The 15,463-nt window shown below is 42.0% G+C and overlaps 2 protein-coding genes and 1 long non-coding RNA gene across 15 annotated transcripts in view; 2 read left to right on the top strand and 1 right to left on the bottom strand.

The window, feature by feature from the left end:
• Positions 1 to 4,283, top strand: part of LUC7L3 (LUC7 like 3 pre-mRNA splicing factor) — an 18,905-nt gene extending 14,622 nt beyond the window's left edge. For 2 of the 13 annotated variants that reach the window (XM_015645692.3, XM_015645688.2), the window contains exons 10-11: positions 2,158 to 2,298; positions 2,404 to 4,283. In XM_015645692.3, the coding sequence (XP_015501178.1) occupies positions 2,158 to 2,298; positions 2,404 to 2,585 (323 nt within the window). In that variant the 3' untranslated portion in view covers positions 2,586 to 4,283. Of the gene's footprint in view, positions 1 to 557 lie in introns of all 13 variants that reach the window. The other 11 variants (XR_004499783.1, XM_033518773.1, XM_033518771.1 and 8 more) reach the window with 10 other exon arrangements.
• LOC107212444 (ankyrin repeat domain-containing protein 40-like) lies at positions 4,052 to 12,162 on the bottom strand. The gene is made up of 5 exons (XM_015645699.3): positions 11,988 to 12,162; positions 11,297 to 11,445; positions 9,314 to 9,784; positions 8,643 to 8,818; positions 4,052 to 7,951 (listed from the first exon to the last, which is right to left on the bottom strand). The coding sequence occupies exons 1-5, from the start codon at positions 12,119 to 12,121 to the stop codon at positions 7,808 to 7,810; spliced, it is 1,074 nt and encodes a 357-aa protein (XP_015501185.1). The 5' UTR covers positions 12,122 to 12,162; the 3' UTR covers positions 4,052 to 7,807.
• Positions 11,611 to 15,463, top strand: LOC107212447. Its single transcript, XR_001524468.2, has 3 exons — positions 11,611 to 11,695; positions 15,130 to 15,272; positions 15,411 to 15,463. It is a non-coding gene; the product is annotated as an uncharacterized LOC107212447 (long non-coding RNA).

Genomic DNA, 15,463 nt, shown 5'->3' with positions numbered 1-15,463 from the left:
ATACTGCTAGAACAGCTCAATAATACTGGATATTATGTTTGATTTTCTGAATAGTAAAGTGATTCACTTTGTTGTGGTAAGAATTCTCACAAAACACATCTCAGTTGCCCGCACAAACTCAATCAGAAAAATGTGCTTTAATGTGTTTAATCATGAAGCAAAGTCAATGTTATGTGATTATACATAATACATCACAGTTGAAATAATACACCCATTTTCAACAGCAAACTAATTTTATGTGCTTTCTCTCTTACTGATTAAAAATACAGTGGAGGAACTTAACTTCTTGCAGATACTCCAGGGGTTAAAAAGTTATTGGGCTATTTGTTGAATACACTTTCTCAGTTCTGCTTGGCAAACTGGAGGTTTGCTATGGTAAACCTGTTTTAATTCTAAAATTTTTAGAAGAGTTTGATCTTTCATGCCACAGTTTATTAGTTTTTTTAACCTTAAACAAAATTATCCTTCCTGACCACATTCAAGACACAAAAAAGACAGAACAAAACCCTGCACACTGCACATCCATAGGGCTATTAAGATCTACCATATCTACATAGGACAGAAGATAAGATTATTGGACTGACTACTAGTCCTCTGCGGGGAAACAAGACTACTATTCCTCAGTGGATCCACGTGTGCACCGGAGATACCTTTAAGACACAAAAAGAAGACTTTTTAACAAGGTTAGTTAGAGTGCAATCTACCTGCGGAGTTGCCAAATCAAGGGCAGACAGACCCAAACTGACTTAGTCTTTCAGTGAGCTGGGTGACATTGCCGTGTGCTTTCTCCAAGCACCCTGCACTGGATGTGCTTCTGCAGGTGAATCCTCACTACTGGTGGTCATTAGGCAGTTGCCTTCATTTCTCTGTGAGGGCTTTACCCTGTCCTTTGGTGTAGTGTGTTATAAAGCAAAGAAGTCGGGATGTCGCTGTTCTTTTAAAACTTAATTTCTTGCTTTTTGTCTCCTGGAATATTAAAGTCTGTTATACCAGTCTAGGTGATAATGTTATTTAAAATAGCTTTTTCAGAGTGTTCGATCTGTGCGCTCCTGTGTTGGAGATATATCTGTCTATTTATATTATTTACTTTGCCCGGATAGCAGGGAGTAATCAGAAAAAAGAGCATGAATGTTGTTCTGTATGATGACATCTGAGAGGTTGGTTTTCTGGATTTTTTTTTTTTTTTTTTCTCTCCAGAGTGTCTTTACTGATCAAGAGGTGAATATTATGGTGTGAAATAATACAGCAGGAATTGGTATTTTTAGTAAATTTGAAAATACTGAATTTACAGATGAGGCACGCAGCTCTAATACTGAATGTCTTTCTTCCCATGGAAATATTTTTACTTCTGGCTTCCTTCCTTCTTTGAAGATTGAGTTTTTAGTGTAGCAAATGCTTCAGTGAGCTTCCCAATTCATGATGAAATTGTGGGCTCATTCCCCCACATCTTGCTGTTTCTTTGCCTTTGAAAAAAAGTTGCTTTTTATATGTCTTCCAAGCTGTCTCCCCAAGTCCTTTTAATGAGTTGTCTATAAGTGATGGCTGTTTTTATAAAATTGAGAATTAACAACGCTGACAAATGTGCAGCTTCAAATTTAATTTTGATTGTCACTGATCTCCACCTGCAGAGCTGTCAGTGCTTAATATTGTTTCCCAAAGTGTTTGATAGTTTGAGATTGCTAGTTTTCAATTGGCAAGTATCAATTTCTTTGATTATGCAGTGAAGCACTGTCCCATCACTCTTTCCTGATTCTCTTTCAAGACCCATAATTAACAAGAATTGTAAACCAAAGCAAACCATACACAATCAGAAATCAAAACTTGCGGACCAAAAGAGTCCCGTAACAAGTAAGGAAGCCATGCACCATAATTACACATGTGCCTAACCTCTTTCCCCCAAATTTGTTCATTTTGACAGAGAGCTGAGTAGCTGCCTCTGTTTCTCCTCTTCCCCCACCCTGTACTGTCCCCTTCTACCTTTATTTTGTCCCCTCTCCATTCCAGCATGGTAGTCTGAAGCCTATTTCTGTAACTTCTTGAGTATTACTGTTACTGCTATACAAAGTAATTGTCTCATGTTGTATGCAATATATATCTCACATGTGCAATGTTTGTTTTTACTTTGAAATCCATGGTCAATGTCTTCTTTCATGGCAGAAAAGAGGGGATCTGATGATAAAAAAAGTAGTATGAAGTCCAGTAGTCGAGAAAAACAGAGTGAAGACACAAATACAGACTCGAAGGAGAGTGAGACTAAGAATGAGGTCAATGGGACCAATGAAGACATAAAATCTGAAGGTGACACTCAGTCCAATTAAAACTGATCTGATATGACCTCAGATCAGACAGAGGTAAGTGCATTATTTCAAACTTTGATTAGGGCTTTTTGTTACTGTTTAACAGTGCAGCGTAAGTATGCACAGATGAAGATGGAACTAAGTCAAGTAAGAAGACAAACTAAAGCACCTTCTGAAGGAAATGACAGTGTAGTCCTGCAAAACATTTTGAGGTACATTGTTTTGTCTCAGCTATTTTGTAGCAGACTCGTGCCCCCATTAGTGTGCCTCTTTGGGACATATTTGTAATATAGTCACCATAGAAAAATTAATGATTTTTTTTTTATTTTTAGGGATTTTGTTTCGTTTTTTTTAAAAAAAAAGTTGAACTGGTTTTGTATTTAAGTCCATATTGTGTTGGTACATCAGCAGAAACTTTTGCTTAAATACTTAATATCTGAGGCACATGTTGGACTACTTTGTTTTCATATAAACTGCTAGTATTTCTTTGTCAAGGATGTTTCTAGTTTTTTTGCTTTATTGCCTTGCATTCTAATGCAGTTTGTTCTGTAACTCGAGAGCCAGTAGCATTGGATTGATGGAAGTGTAGGGTTTATGAATTATTGCAGCTGACTACCATACCTCACACAGCGTTGGTGTTGTGAGCGGCCCATGAAAAGCCAAATTAAAAATCAAGGATTCAGTCAAACTAAGCAGGTACTCATGCCAGGTACTCCTTTCTCTACCCACATCCATGTTTGAATGCTGTTGCCTGTAATCTTTAAGCTTACTGTTGTGTTTTTGATTTTGAAGCTAGTGAAAAGGACTTTTTGTGTATTGTGTGAATACTGTAAATCTGATGTTAACAGAATGGAATTTTCTTTCAACTGTGTGTAGGGATGCAGTGCTGCCCAGAATTAGATATCTTTAAAGAGTTTAAAATGCAATAAACACTACATAATATTCGCCTTGTTACTTTCAATGCAATTCAAGTCTTTAAGAGGTATGTGTTTAATATTTCCTACTGTGTAGGAGACTTTGCAGTCAGCCGTAGCACAGAACAGTGGAATGGCTGATGACAGGCTTGTAAGGCAAATGTAAATGCAGAGACAGATGCCACCAAATGATGACAGTGTTGATGGCAGGAATGTATGCTGGAAACTGTTTGTGGGATATGAAGCAGCTAAGCAATAGGCAATTCCAATACTGTATTGAAAGGACAACTTGAAGTTTTTTCCCCGCTCTTTCTTACAGAAGGTCTTTAGTTGTATTCCTGAAATAAGGAACTAAAAGTGGAGATACCAACTGATAAATGAGCTTCTTGTAACATAATTTGTTACTGTAGTTGCATTATGTATGCTAGGAGCTCTTAAACATTTAATGTTGATATTAAACCATTAATGCTATGTCATTGCTTCTGAAGTTAGTCATGTTCATTGATGTTTTTGTAGAGTTAAGATGACAGCTAACAACTGGGCGAGTGTATAGGAATGGTAACCAAAAAGCTCTTAATGCTGTCTAATCGTCTGTTCTCCCAAAATTTTGCATTATAGGACTACTACATGAAGAGTCTGTGAAGACAGCGGAAGACAGCTTAAACTGAAGATCTGCTTTAAAATGAGGTGAAAGAAAGCTGTAGTGACGTAGAAAAATATAAAGTTGAGTTAGAATTTTTTTAAAAAAAAATTTAATTCAGGACTGGTGTTTCCTCCCAGAGTTCAGAAAGATGTGTTGATAATAGCACATATGCTACTGAGAATATAAGTCCTGTATCCTTTTTTTTTTTTCTTTAAGACTTTTTAAGATAAGAAACCAACATAACCTGAACACATGGCTTGCTCAGTGTTTAATTGCAAGTTTTCATTCTTGGACTTTAAAATACAAGAATAAATGTTTAGTATTTGTGTGAATCAAACTAAAATGAATCCCATTTTTACAACTAAGCAATTCCTAGCTTCTTGATATATGAGAAATGGAAATAAAGTATCTTTGAATTTCTGTTACAAATTTGATTGTCTCTGTCATTGAACATTTAATAATATTAATTAAGCTGCTTTCCTAATAAATTGCTCATGTCTTCAAGCTTAGTTTATTAATTTGGATGCTTAGTTATTCTGTGCTGTTTGTGGGTTTGGGTTTTTTGGTGCCATCTGGATTTGATTTCTGGCTTACTTTTGCAGCAGTTAGATGCTGTTGGGTTCAGCATCTCCCCAAAAAGTGTCTTTTGCTGCAGTTGGTTAAGAAATCACAGAAATCTTGCAATAAAAATGTAGATATTAACTCTTTATAAAACTGTTTAACTTTGACAGCATATTTAGAGCAATTCCAGTGCTGACTGGCATTCAGACTGCCTTATACTTGCATTGCATATATTACATTGATATTTTATTTGTTTATTGATATTTATAATATTGATATATTAACAGCCCCTATGCAGTTGGTCAGAACAGACACACAGAGAGGGAGATGTGCCCTGTGAAGCTGTAGTGCAAGCCGGAGTGGTTCTTGTTAGAAAAGAACTGCAGTGTGTACTTGTCAGTGCTGTGGCTGTAAGGCAATGAATTTATGCTCTTTTAAAAGAGCATTATCTTTCCCATTAGTATTCAGGCCTTGACTGTGTGTCACCAAAGTCAGACATGGACAGAACACCATTGTAACTTGTGCTGCCTTGTGTGGCCTGTGTGTGGAATCTGGATCTTGGTCTCTTTGGTCAGTAGGGCTAGGTTTTCATACCACATATAGACAGCTGTGTTCCTTTCTTGACTTCTGTTCTTCTATTTTTATATTCTATTGTTTATTAATTTAAGCAAATACATGTGCAGGGGCACAGGGGATGGAGGAGTGGGTATGGTGGTGTTTTTCAGACAAAATAAAGTGTGAGCAAGTGAAATTACAGCTAAATCCTAATTGGAAAGACATTGAATGAACACCTCCTCCTTTTGAAACTTAGGAGACAGGACTCGGCCTCTTCCTAGATGAGTTACTTCTTTCAGCGATGAAAATGTTTGTCTTGCACCTTCTACTGCACTTACTTGTTACAGGATTTGCATTTCCCCTTACTTTGCAAAAGTAAAAATGATAAAATGAGGTACCTTAGGTACATTAGCCTGGGATTCAGATTCTGAAAGTATCTGTCATTTCTGATAATCTGTCAATTTAATGTAAGAGTAGTAATATCAGATCAGTACAAGTCTGTAGTGCAAACAAAAGTCATCCTTGGAAGAACAGTAAGTTTTGTAAACTTAATCTCAGTTGTCATTCCAACAGTTTATTGTTCAAAGAAAAAGCCCAACAAAACCAGTTAACATAACTAGTGTGCCTTAGAGTTTATCAAACTGCATAAAACATACAAAAATATTTCTCTGCATAGATTTACTGTTACTACAGTCAGATTATGAGTGGAGTTTAACACATTAACTGTTATTCTTGGTGGAAACTAGAGAAATAAAGCTTTTTAAACCAGCTCAGTAATTAGTGGAGACAGTCCTTACACTGACTTCCTAAATTAAGGTATGGGAAAGAAATCAGATACTCCTATTAATTTTGAGCCATTTAACCACTACTGTTTTTCAGACAGTTATTGCACTTAATCTGAGCTATGCCTGGAAAGATAAATACACAATTGTTAAAATAAAACCTTCTTTCCTGTCCTACAAGAAAAACAAAGCAGGAACCTCAGTTAAGAAGTTTTACTTCATACTGTGTCACAGTCTTGAGCTTCCCAAGGGTTGAATCTGGCATTAAAGTAGCTCAGCTCCTGGTTGAAATAAAAACCAGGATTGAGAATAGGAAGTTAGCAGGGTTAAGGTGATGTGTATGGACAAAGGGATTTTAATTATTTTGACTGCAGTAAGAAAGAATTTTAAGACTAAGTAACTTGGTGAGCCTAGAGTCAAGCAACTCCTCTGCTGGCAGAAGGGATTTCTGTGTTCTCTTGGCATGCAGCATCTTGAGGGAGTCTTCCAGGGTAAAGCAGGAGCCAGGGTGAGTGGCAGCCGTGCTGCTTCTACCAGAACATGGTGCTGTACTATTTATAGTTTGACTGTCAACATTGCAGTCCAGATCGACAACAAACACAGCGCCAGCTGTGCAGAAACTGCTCTAGTGCAGCTTCATAAAGCAGAGATGGAAGGAAAATCAATACAGTTTGGGGTGGGGGGAGGAGGGGGGAACAGAGGGGAGAAAAAAGAAGCTCATGCAGTAAAAGCAAGTCTCTCACCCACCACAGGATTCAATTAAGGCTTTTGGTGCAAAGGTCAGCATCATATCTTTTGGTAAAAAAGAAAACAGCCTCCAAATGTATAAGTTCCCAGGCTGCCATTTTAATCAGGAAAGGCTTCAAGCTATTTATACTCCAGAAATGCTGTGACTTAAACACTTTAACCCACAAATCATTTTTTTCATTACTGACTTGCTTAGATGCAAGTTAAAAAGTCTGTAGTTTAACCAGAGATGATTTTTTTTCACTCCCCACAAAGAAGAGGGGGAAAAAAAAGAAGTTTAAAGCACCTGGCATTCAGCCCTTTCAGTACTCACATGGCTAAAACAAGGCTATGTAACAGTGACAGTAGACTGCATGATGTAAAGTTACAAGTTAGTTACTTGCTTGTGGGGTGTTTCCCATCTAGTGGCTCATAAAAGCATGCCGTGTTCCTTCCAGCTCTCATCTCATGAGGACACAACTGTGCTTCTCACACAGCAGAAACCACAGCCCTCCTTGGAACTAGTGCACGAGGGATGGCCACAAAGAGCTTCCCTGTCTTGGTAATACTGACACCTGCTGTGAGTAATGCACAGGCTCACATCGGTCAGGAAGTAAATAAAACCACAGGTGCAGATTGGGGGTCCCCTCCCCATCTCCTGAAACACGAGCTTTCTCCTGAAAGGGCACTCCAACTTAATTAAGGAATATTTATGAGAGGCTTTTGTATTTTTTTTGGTGGAAGTACAATATTCTCATGGGGTGGGGGGGGTATAATCATTTACATATGGACATGCTTATTCCACTTATTTTCAGCCCAGTAATAGGGTATCTCCTGCCACTTCCAATGATTAAATATCTCCACACAACCCATCTTGGTGTGTTTGTGAGGTGCAAAGATTAAGGACATTTACATTTTTAGAGAGCAACTATTCATTGTGTGCCTCTTTTAATTTAATAAGGAAGTTTAAAATGCATATATATGCACAGAGACACACAATTTCCCAAATCTTTCCATACATCTTACTTGGTCAGAGTGGGTATACTTAACATAATTTTCCTATCAATAATTACATATTTTGTGACTTCACTGCCAGATACAACCAATAAACTTCCTTGAAATATACTGGAAGCATGTGATTTTACTAGACAAATGAGGTATCCCTTGGCTGAATACAGTATCAAGTAAAAAAATAAAAGCAAACAGGATATTAAATATAAAATATTAGTTAAAATAGTAACCCTAATAATAACTTAAGGTTTTTTACACACATTTAAGTTGCTGCCTTCCAAAGGCCAGGTGTTCACATTGCAGTTGCAGCTCTCAGGGTCAGTAGGTCAGCTTGGATGCTCTGCTGTTGTAGCATGGCCACTCTGTCAGCATGGCTGCAGCGTTCAGGAAAGGAGAGCTGTCACTTCTCAGAAGGACCAACTCCAGCTCTTGGAAGTCCTGGAGTCTGGCAACATCCTTGTCCTTGTAAGGAACAGACAAAACAACATTCTACTAAACATAGCTGGTTATTTATAAAATAACTATAGGAAGTAAAAACTAAAATTCCACATCCAATAATAGCAATAAAGAATGAGAAAATAAATCCTACCAGCATATATACTCATCAGAAGTGTAGCAGGTTTGACTGGGTGATTTTTCTCCCCAAACTTTTTCTTCTCCTTTAATCTCATTATGATTTGGTTGGTTTTGTACATGTCACGTAACAAAGAGTTTTGACCACTTTCATTTAGGGACCTCCAGAATGTATATTTTTGGAACAGAAGAGCAGGTTCATTTATTAACAGCCTATCTTTAAGTGTTTGTATGCCAATTTGTGGACATTTTTCCCCTTACTGTTTGTTCTTTTTAGGCAAGCAAACAGTGAACAGGCAATTAATGTCAAAAGCACGCTAAATGCACTGTTTGGGATACATTTTTAAAAAGTCAAGCTGTAATAGTTCCATCTGCTTTAGAAGCTAAAATACTCTGCCTATTTTTACAAGAATTATTTTTAAACAAGTTATGATGAAGTTTTAAGAAAGGTCCAACATCCCTTTGAATCTGTCAGTTTAAGTCAGTTTTTATTTAACAAAGATGACGTTTTGCTAGTCTTTTTACAAAAATACCTTCTGATGTCTGTAAAGTCAAGGTAGCCTGTCATTTCTGTTCTTACCTTTCTTACAAGTGTATTGGGTAGTTTCCTGATCTTCTCTACCTGCTCTGGATTAACACCCAGTTCACAGCAGCTCACTCTGAGCAGATCTTGGTAGGTCAATTCTTGTCTGTCCAGTTCAATCTCAATGAAGTCATTGTCTCTAAGGTTCTGGACTCTGACCTTGAGCACAAGTTCTGACAGAGAAACAATTAAAAGCTTAACAACAATAAAGATGAGTAACTCAAACCCAACACTACAGTGTTTACCATTATCTTTTGAATTCAGGTTTTTTAATACAATCCCTGTGATCTCACTGAGAAATACTGTGCAGTTAACAGAAGCTTCCAGCAAAAACACACAGAAGAATCATGTTAACACTGCTAAAACTGATCCATACAGTCACAAAGTCATTACCACACTACCAGAGGTGTATCTGGTGTAAATGTAGTGCAAAATTTAATTTTTCATGCTATGTGGACTGATCTTTTCACTGCTTTGTAAAGTATTACCATGGTTAAAATACAGTGTAACAGACATTTCACTTAACTGACTGAGCACAAGAAAGTTAGGGCACTTTTGGCCACAGAATTCAACATCTCTGCCTCTACTTTACTAGAACCTTAAGTGAAATTTGTACTTAACTTTTCACCCAGTAAGTAACAGAACTATGAGATTTGGCACCTGCTTACCTTGCATGTTATAGGGGAATGTTCCAGTGAAGAAGATGGGCTGGAAGGCAGGTGCAGGGCCGCTGGGGGAGGCGTCTGGCTGCAGAGGCATGGCCTGGCTGGACGCTCCTGGAGAGCAGGGCCCATGGCTGGGGGGCATGGCTGGGGGGCAGCTGGGGCCATGGGGCACCCCTGGGCTGGCTGCAGCGATGGGGGGCACGGGGGGTGGCCTGGCTTCAGCATCTGGTGCTGGGAAAGTCTTGCTGCTGCTTGACTTGGGTGTGCAGGTGCTTTCGGCCTGAGTTGCTGATGGACAAGGGCTAGTTTCATTCTGGGAAGCAGAAGAGATGGAAGCACTTTCATTCTGGGATTCTGCCAAGCTGCCTGGAATGCTTTCTTCAGTACAAACGTTAGGGAATGGTGGATTGGCCAAGTAGTTCGCAACAATGGGTAAATTTAAATCCTTCAATCCTTGACATTCGGTTTGTTCCTCTATTGATGAAGTTCAAAAATGAGGGGTAAGGGATGGAGAGAGAAAAAAAATCCATCATGTTACTGGATAGATCTAATTTTGAATAGTTAGTTTTCCCATTGTATCATGAAACTACATCACATTCCAAGGCCATCAAAGAATGACACCAATTCTTTAGTGAAGAAGTCACATGCCAAGGCATGTAACACTTGGAAGCCAGTAGCTGTAAAGTGAAAGAAAAACCTGTAAATGTCTTCAGTATATTGCTTTTTATAAACAAAGTGGGGGGAAAAAATAACCTTTGCAAGACACATCGTTTCTAGCAGTGTTGTTCCAGCACTTTCAAATGAATTGGATGACCAGTGGTCCTTTCTTGAATCTCATTTTAAAATGCTTTTAATAGCACAGCTGAAAATAGTTTATTATTACCTAGGCCAGTAAATTCAACCCAGTACTTCTTCAGGGAAGTCACTACTTGCTGTAATATCCAAACAAACTCAACTCTAGCACAAAAGCACTGCAGTAAGTGACATTCCTGCCTGAGGATTACAGAACATAAATAGTGATGTCAAAGTAGATCAGAAAGATCTACTCAATGATACCACACTCCCAGAATAAAAACTAGGAGAGAAGGTGATAGGTTTATTCCCCAGGAAACACATCAAAGCTTAACAGACAGAAAAATAAGATGAACTATGAACAGAGTTCATACACGTGTGCTTGTTTAGATGTTAAAAACAGGTGTCGTTTGGCACAAATTAGGCCCAAGAGATGAGCACTTTGCCCCTAAGAAAGCAAAAGTATCATGTAAGAGCACGCCATGTCAGGAGTAACTCTTGGAACCTGAGTCATGATTTAGTTGCAACCTTGTTAAGGATAACCCTGCACTGTTGATGTAAGAGCAGATCATTGTAGGGAGCAATTTAAGTGCAAATACAGAAAACAGCACATTTCCAAAGGTAAAGCACATCAGAATTTTAATCTGGAGTGCAATACCTAGATGCTGATGGCACTTGCTCTTTTGCAGGAGTGTTACACACATCTAACTGGGTTTGCTGTGCATATGAAAAGTGTAAGATGGCAGAATTACAGGGCAAAACTTAACCATACCAGCAGCAAGTCACACTATAAAAGTGCTCAGAAGGCTTAACTTCCTGAGTGATAAAGTTTTTTTGAGGGGATTTATAATATTGATCATGGTCAGATCACAGGATATTGTACAATTGCAAAAGCCCCCATTTGCAGCCTGCGTGCCAGCTTTAGCTTAATTGCAGCAAACAGGAGTGCAGCAGCACACTTCCCAAAGCATACAGCTCTTCCACTTCTTGGTGACACAGCTCAGGCAGCTTTCCTGCCTGAAATACCCACGTCTACTTGCCCAAATATGAATTCCAGTTAAAAATCACAGCTATCTAATGAGATACAATGGTCCTAGCCAAGATTTTGCCGATTACCGCCTCAGATAAAAGCACTAAAAGTGTTTCAGTGTTTAGACTAAGAATTCTAGATTATTTTTAAGATGAGAATGGTACCTCCCAAAATCTTGCGGATGTCTGGTTTCGATGTTAGCTGTGCCGCCAGCTCTCCCTTAGCAGTTAGGATGTGTTTGTCTGCACCGGCCTCCAGCAGGCAGGACACCACTTGGGCATGGTTCCGCTTGCAGGCCCAGTGCAGGCAGGTCCTGCGGGAAGGAAGCAGAAGGCTTGGGATTCACTGCCCCGGCTACTCCTCACCAGCCCCGTCCTACTTCACCCGAGTTACGCCTCAAGTGGTAACTGGGAATAAAGTTTCCTTCACTGCAGCGCTGTATTTAAAGTTCTGAATCTGTAAGTTGTGCAGGGCAGGGCCCTCCTCTGCCTTGCGGGGTGACTCCACTACTGTCCCGCAGAAGCGATTGGACGGGGACCTTGAGCGCACACGCACAGTGACAGGTAAAAGGAGGGCGACCTGCTTTTATCGTGATCCTCTTTAGCAGTAAATCTCCGAGCCTCCCGAGATTAGCTTTCCTGTACTCTCAAATGGGAAAACTAAGAAACACAAGAGCTGCGTTCCCGGAGTAGCTGTCTCACCCCGTGCCTGGTGATACGTTTGTGGGGAGCCCTGAGCTCAACCACCCCGAACACCGCCGCTCAGACGGGCAGCGGGGGAAGAGCCGGGCCCCGCAGCGACCCCGGCCCGCCCCTCGTCCCCTGCAGCGCCGGGACCCCGCAGGCCGCTCCTCACCAGCCATTGATCTCGTTGCGGGAGTCGATGTCTGCCCCCGCGGCCAGCAGCCGCTGCACCTCCGCCACGTCCCCCAGGGCCGCCGCCTCCCGCAGCCGCTCCTCCAGCTCCCGCGCCTCCGCCGTGCCGCTCATGGCCGGCTCCGGCTGCGGCCCCTCCCCGCCCCGCCGGAGCCCGGCGGGAGGGGCCGGGCGGCCTCAGCGCGGCGGAGCCGGGCCCTTCCCGCCCCGGGGCCCCGTTCCGCTCCTCACGGCCGCCGGCATCTTGAGCCGGGCGGGGCGGGAAGCGCTGGCGCTGACCCGGCAGGGAACAGCCCTGTCCTGGAGTTCTGTGTCCGGTTCTGGGCTCCTCAGCACAGGAAAAACAAGGAGCTGCTGGAGAGGGCCCAGCGAAGGCTGCAGGGATGATGAGGGGTCCGGAGCACTCTCCGATGCACGGACTCTGCGGGAACTGGGCCTGTTTGGTCTGGAGAAGACTGGGAGGGGATCTCACCAATGCATTTAAATACATCCAAGGAGTATCAGAGGATGCTGTCAAACTCTTCATTGGCGTCCAGAGACAGGACGAGGGGCAATGACCATAAACTAAAATACAAAATGTTCCACCTCAACACTAGCAATAACTCCTTTACGTTAATAAATGTAAACAGAGCTCTGGAACAGCTGCCCAGAGAGGCTGTGGAGTCTGGAGACATTCCAAACCCACCTGGACATATTCCCGTGTCACCTGCTCCAGGTGACCCTGCCTTAGCAGAGGGTTGGGCTGGGTGGTCCTTTCCAACCCCAATGATTATGTGATTCAGTGCTCTCCCCACTCCAGGTGCTAAGATGGGGGCCTGGACAGGGGGAAAATCCAAGACTGGAGTGTTTCCTTTGATGGGTTCATCCTCACCTGACAAAGCTGCAGGTTAAAAACTGCCTGCCTGCAAAAGCACATCATAGAATTATTTAGGTTGGAAGAGACCTCCAAGGTCTTTGAGTCCAACCCATCATCTATCACAGTGGCCTTGCCCTTTTTGTGGTGTTTTTTAACCAGCAGCCTGGCTCCTGCTGTTGAGCTGTGAGGCTGCCATGGGCTGGGAAAGGACCACAAGGATGGGTTCAAATCCACAGGTTTTCCCAGACACTTCCAGCCCTGGCACCCCCAGTTCCCAGCCCTTTCTTTCCTCTCCAGTGTGTTGCTCACACTCTTAATTAAATCACTGTGGCATGTGTTGGGGAGCTCATTTAAATCCAGGCTTTCTGTTTTGGCATCAGTGTCTGCCACCAAGGAGAAATTTTCACTAAGCTGTTTTTTTATTTCATTGCCTCTCTTTTATTGCTTACTTTTCTTATTAATGACATTCTTTTTAACCTACCATTTAATTTAGGACTTGGGTTGCTGTTGCTTTGCTCTGCTGTTCCTTCTCTGCTAATTGTGGCCATTTGGTGAAGACGATGCCTGCAGCATTACCATCCAAACAGTTCCTGAATATCTCTCCATATAGATGAAGCTTCAAAGCACAAACACTCATCTTCCTTTTAATCAGTCAGGAGAGGCAAAGGCCCACAGGCCAAATGTTTCCCTAAGAGAGAAGCAGCCCTGCAAACCACACTCATGAAAGCAGGAGGCAGAAGCAAGCAGTGACATTTTTAACTACTATGGCAAAGGTTACACAGTGACTCAGTGGCAATTTTTTCACACTAGATCATATGCTGTTGATCCCATGCAATAGACTGAACAAACATTTTGCCCAGCTGCTACCAAATTGTCTTGGTAGCAAATGAACTGGATTTGGAGAATGGTTTGCAAAGAAGATTTACCTGATGACAACTGCAAATTCAAGCTTTAGAGACCTAGAAGACCAGCCCTCACTGGACACTGCTGTGCCCTAAATATTTGTGTTTTAATTTGTTGGCTTTTTCAGTAAAAGCATCTTAAATTATCACTCTTTAAACCACAATTCCTTTTGTCTTTTTTCAGTGTCTGTGCCATAAAGCTATAAAACAAGGCACACATAAGTGGAGACCTAGTGATACATTCCAAGAAGCAGGATGCCCTCTTGCCAACTGTGAAAGCTTTAAATCCCGATTTTTTACATCTGTAAAAATCCAATAGGATTAGTGGCAAAAGAGCTTTTTCCAAAATAATACAAGACAACTCTCAGATGGATAGGGAAAAGCTACTCAGGAGACAGCGACAGGCCTTAAACCAGGAGCACTATTCCTGTGGTGTTCTCCAGTGCCACTGCCACTAGATGTCACAGTGGAACAGCAAGAGGAGCCCAGACTGTGGCTTTGTGTTTGCTGTAATTGTGAAATGTCTTTAAATTTGTCTTGGCACATCCATAGTGTCTCCATACAGCTTTGATCCTGCAGATTTGAAAGCTACTTGTGGTGCAAAGGGACATTATGCAATTTTTCCACACAAGAGCAGGGAAACCCAGTGCAGGGAGCTGTTTTCTGGGGGGGTTATGGGCTTTTTTCTTTTTTCTTTTCCCCCCTCTACTTGAGCTCCTCTCCCAAAGCCACACAGGGCTTTTAAGGACTTGAAGCCGGCGGGTGATGCACTGAGATGCTCTCTCTCACGCTCTCTTGGGATGAGTATCCTTCTCTGTTGTGCCTGCGCCAAGCCCTGTTAAATGGAGCTTGGGTTCACCATTGCTTAGTTACACAATGTACTTCTCCCTGGAGTCATGAGATCTCCTCCCTCGAGGAAGGCTGTGTGGAAGAGGATTAGCAGCAAATTCACTCGACTCAAACCTCCCCACCGCTGCCATGAACCTCCTGTTTGTGCCCTGCACATGGAGCCTCAGACCCCCTCACACGTGTGTCCCCTCGTCGTTCACTGGCACTGCTGTCACACTCACCAGCTCCCAGCAGAGCCTGAACTTGTCCTTTCCCTGCTCCTTTCCCATGGGACAGCTGGGTTTGTGCCTGTACCTGTGCAGGGCACACACACACACTTCTCTGCCTGAGCGTGGGGCAGGAGCCAGCTGAGTGAGTCTTTGGAAACTGCTGGGAATTGCACATGGTGCTCATGGCTGGAGCAGCCGCTTTGCCTCCCAAATGTTAAATGACTTTTGCCCTCCCCTGGGAACACACTGAACTCTGAGCCTGTGTCAGGACCATCAGTGATGTTTTGTTTTCTTTGTGATTTACAGGTGCTCAGTGCTCCCTGTTCACCAGCCCTGAGCCTGCAGCATCACCTGGCAGAGCCAGCCCCTCACTATCACAGCCTTGCAACAACCACAGGGGAGGCTTGGACCAGTCCTTGTCCCCACAGCAAGTTCTCCAGGTTTTATTGGTTAAGTGTTAATATCTGTCTTTATGCAACCTTCTGCCTGTGTCAGAGGATTGGTTCTTTTCTGCTTTTTTGTCTGTTTGCTGTTTTCTCCTGTCTATTGTAAGGCTTATGAAGTTTTTTGTTCCCTTTACATTTCAGGTTTCGTTCCCCATATCACTCCATTCCTCCCCATTAAACCATCTTCTCAGTCA

This window comes from Parus major, chromosome 18 (genome assembly GCF_001522545.3).
Source record: "Parus major isolate Abel chromosome 18, Parus_major1.1, whole genome shotgun sequence".
In the NCBI taxonomy this organism is placed as follows: Eukaryota; Metazoa; Chordata; class Aves; order Passeriformes; family Paridae; genus Parus; species Parus major.
The sequence above is the reverse complement of the archived record's forward strand: the minus strand, read 5'-3'. Positions and strand labels throughout refer to the sequence as shown.